This window comes from Vipera berus (assembly GCF_964194415.1).
Source record: "Vipera berus genome assembly, chromosome: 2".
Taxonomy (NCBI): Eukaryota; Metazoa; Chordata; class Lepidosauria; order Squamata; family Viperidae; genus Vipera; species Vipera berus.
Genome location: NC_138203.1, coordinates 103654667 through 103658966, shown reverse-complemented (window position 1 = coordinate 103658966; position 4300 = coordinate 103654667). Strand labels below are relative to the sequence as shown.

General features: G+C 37.9%; 1 protein-coding gene across 1 annotated transcript; it reads right to left on the bottom strand.

The window, feature by feature from the left end:
• Positions 1–3036: 3036 nt before the first annotated feature.
• On the bottom strand, positions 3037–4029 carry LOC308661501 (olfactory receptor 6M1-like; the record flags this gene model as incomplete). Its single annotated transcript, XM_081316448.1, has 1 exon — positions 3037–4029. One exon carries the CDS (start codon positions 4027–4029, stop codon positions 3037–3039), a length of 993 nt encoding a protein of 330 aa, XP_081172574.1.
• Positions 4030–4300: the final 271 nt, after the last annotated feature.

The window sequence follows — 4300 nt, the reverse complement described above, 5'->3', positions numbered from 1 at the left end:
ACCCTTTATAAAATTTCAATTTGTAAAACAATAGTAAGTCCTGTCTTGTATTCCCACAACCAAGCATGTCCTAGTAAAGATTCCTTTTGGACTAGAACTGTCTCCAAGAGTTTTTGTCTTCCTAAGACGTGGTTTGGGGTGGGTCCTGACACAGACTGTAGAACTGTGGGTAACAATCCTCTCATTTGTTTGTATCTGATTTACACTGAATCAAATCTGAGGTCCAGTCTATTCCATATGGGCCTGCTTTCTCCATGAAATGATATTTGGATTTCAAGGTGGTGGTACAGATAGTCTACCTTTAGTGTCTGCTTCATTTAGCAATTGTTTGCAGTTACGATGGTGATGGAAAAGTAACTTTACAATCAATCGTCAAATTTATGATCTTTGTAAAGCTATAAAGCAAAGCTGAAGTAAGATTATATGTACAGTTGCAATTACACTTAGCAATCACTTCACTTAACGATTGAGTTGCTGGTCCCAATTGTTGCTAAACAAGGATTATCTGTATTTCTATTAGTCAGATATTATTGTTTCTGATATTTTTACTTAGATAATTTTGATCTGTAAGGCTGCTGAAGTCATAAACAATTCTGGGTGGCATACAGATTAAAAACCCAGGTATAGTACATTAAATCAAGCAAAAAAAAAAGAACATCACAGGGGGAAGAGATATACATCATAAACAAATCGTGCATAATGCAGTCCAGGTGAATAGCCCTATTCTGGGACTTGGAAAAAAGGTGGTTTTCAAGGCTTATTTAAAATATGACAGGGTTCAATTGTTCAACCGTCCAGGGAGATGCTGCTCTAGTCTAGAAGACAGATGCCACAACAAAAAAAAGCATATTTCCTAGGCCTGTTCAGATTTCATTGTTTATAGATACAATATGAAGGGAGCCCATTGTATCACATCTTATGGAAAGGTCAAAAACAATGGGAGAACAATTGTCTTCCAGATAATGAGTCACATATCCTATAACATGAAGGGACTTATAGGTCACAACCAACAATTTGAATTGCCCATTGGCAATCAGTGCAGCTTGTGTAGCACAAGTGTTTCATGAGTGTACCAAGACATTCCTAGAACTGCTTGAGGCACTGCATTCTGGACCAGCTGGGGCTTTCAAGTGGTCTCCAAGGGCATCCCCATGGAGAGCACACTGCAATTGACCACATATGAGGTGACTAAGGCTTGGGTGGCCATGAGAAGGGAATCACAGATCCATCCAGAAAAGGGTCCAATTAGCACTTCAGATGAATCTACAAAAAGGTTTTCTTGGCCACATTTACCATCTATTCTTAAGTAGGAGTTGTGACTCAGGAAGACCCCCCCCCCAAATTGTGTACAAATTCTGAGGAAGTTAACCTCATTCAGAACTAAAAACAGAAAAACTTCAACACTGGAAGGATCATGAACCATAGTCACTCAGTTTTGTCTGAAATGAGTGCTTGCTCTTCTCTATCCAAGCCCCATTAGCTTTCAGGGACTGAATAGACCTTGACAGTAAGTATCATTTGCTCTACCAGGGGTTGTGAACGACCACTGAGTATCACCCACATATTGATGATACCTGACTCCATGTCATCAGATAACTTCACCCACAGCTTCATGTAAATGTTAAACAGGAGGGCAAGAATTTTGAGCCCTGTGCTACCCTACAAACCAGGGACTTTGGAATAAAGCTCCTCCCCTATCACGAGCAATTAATCTCAGGAAGACAACCACTGCAACACCGTGGCTCCCACTCCCAATTACTATATAGCAGTTGGTTCAGAAGGATATTATGATTAATGTTACCAAAAGTCATTGAGAAATTAAGGAAAACTGGAGCATTCAGGTTAAGAAAACTTCTTCAGGGTCCTTCTCTGGCTTTACTAGAGCCATGACAAGACTAGTGTTTACAGTGAAAAAAGAGTCATTGTTCTGAATTATACTGAAGAGAATTTGTTTGAACCCAGTTTCATTGATCTGTCTTTGTAGCTTTGTTGTAACACTGTGCAAAATGATAAGTGTTCTTCCCAAATGGAGTTTTGCTTCAGAGGAATTACTCAGATGCTGTTCAAACGTATGAGTCCTTTTTAAACACAACTTAGACTTTTATTAAAAAGTTATCAACAATGCAAACAAATGAAAAGCAAATCTGTAAGAAAGGAAAGTCTAAAGACTACCTTCCACACAACAGCCTATAACAGAAGGGGGAAACCAAACTTTTTTTCTTTATTTTTTAAAAATTCTCCATTGTATTTTTTAAATAAAAAGATTTTATTTATTTATTTGTTTATTTATTTATTAAATTTCAACACTGCCCAACTCACCATAATAATAATAATAATAATAATAATAATAATAATAATAATAATAATAATAATAATAATAAGAAGAAGAAGAAGAAGAAGAAGAAGAAGTTGGAAGGAACCTTGGAGGTCATCTAGTCCAACTCTCTGCTCAGGCAGGAAACCCTATACCATTTCAGGCAAATGGCTGTCCAGTCTCTTCTTAAAAACTTCCAGTGTTTTTTAGAAAAAAAACACAACAAAAAAAAACCTTCCAGTGTTGGAGCATTCACCACTTCTGGAGGCAGGTTGTTCTGGAAAGTTTACAAACAACATAATAAAATATAAAACATGTCTAAAAGCACAGGTAAAAACAAAATTCAAACAAGGTTAAAATTTACAAGTTAAAAATGAAAAGAAATTCAGAAGGCTAACTGATTAATTTAAATTTAGCTGTTTTATTGTCACTTTGTTTTCCAGCAACTGAACTTATTTTATTCTTTAATACAGGTTTGTTATGATTTAACAAAAATAGTTGTCTTGAACTATCAGCTTAGGCTTCAAATATTACAGTAATCTGGCTGTGGTGTTCATTGGCTTCATCAGGAGATGAAAACAAAACCGAAGCATTAACACAGTGTCTGGTTCATCATGGGGATCAAGTCTCTTCCACATACAGCAGCTAATTCACAGGATCCATGACAAACCTCTTACTGATTAAGGTGGATTTGCCAAGTGTTTGCATGGAAGATAAGGAAATCATATCAAAAATCCTCTTCTTCTCTGGGAAGCATGCTTCCTCTTTACCATTTGTTTCAGGGCTTCCCGCACTTTTTCATTTCTTAGGCTGTAAATAAGGGGATTTAGAAGTGGTGTCACCACAGCTGTCAGAATGGCCACCACTTTGTTGAACTCCAGAGAGGAGCTCTGGGCTGGCTGAGCATACATAAAAAGGAAGCTGCCATAATAGATTGTCACCACAGTGAAGTGTGAGGCACAAGTGGAAAAGGACTTGCGCCTCCCGGTGCGTGATGGGATCTTAAGCACAGTGGAGATAATGTAGATGTAAGATACAATTATGAGCAGTAGAGTGCCCACAAGCATAAAGGAAGCAAGAAGCACATCAACAAGTTCAATGAGCTGTGTGTCAGAGCAAGAAAGCTTCAGGAGTGGGGTACTGTCACAAAAAAAGTGATTGATTACATTTGGTCCACAGAAAGGGAGCTGGGATATCACAACTGTTGGCCACAGGATATGCAAAAAGGCCCCCACCCAACAACCAACCACCAGAGAGATGCAGATATGACTGTTCATTATGATGGAATAACGCAGTGGGTTGCAGATAGCAACATAGCGGTCAATGGACATCACACTCAGAAGAAGTAACTCAGTGGAGCCCAGGAAGAAATAGAAGTGACACTGAGCAATGCAAGCTGAAAATGAGATAGTCTTCTTCTTAGCCAGCAAGTTAGTTAACATCTTGGGCACAATGACTGAGGTGAAGAATATTTCCAGGAGGGAAAGATTTCCCAGAAAAAAGTACATGGGTGTATGAAGATGAGCATCAGTTACTATAACACTGATGATAATCAGATTGCCCAAGAGGGTGAGAATGAAAATAATAGAGATGATTACAAAAAGGAAAATTTCTAACAACTGGACCTGAGGAAATCCTAGCAGAATGAACTCTGTCACAACTCGTCCAAGGCTCTGGTTGTTATTTATTTTCACTGCATCCAGCATGGGCTTCATCTGGAGAAATGGAAAAAAAGTGAGTGTGCACGAGGATAGGAATTCAATCACAATCACAATTAACTGGAAGAAAAGAACACCACTCTCACTATTATCTTGCAGAACTACATACCTAAAAAGAAAAGAGTTGGGAAGAACTGTATTTTTCAAGGAAATGTTTGGGAGACAAAATAAGTATAGAACATAGAGCATATAGACACAACATTGATGAAAATCAATCATCCAAAACCTTCTATAGTTGCAACATTTCACAATTATCTTATATTAGAAA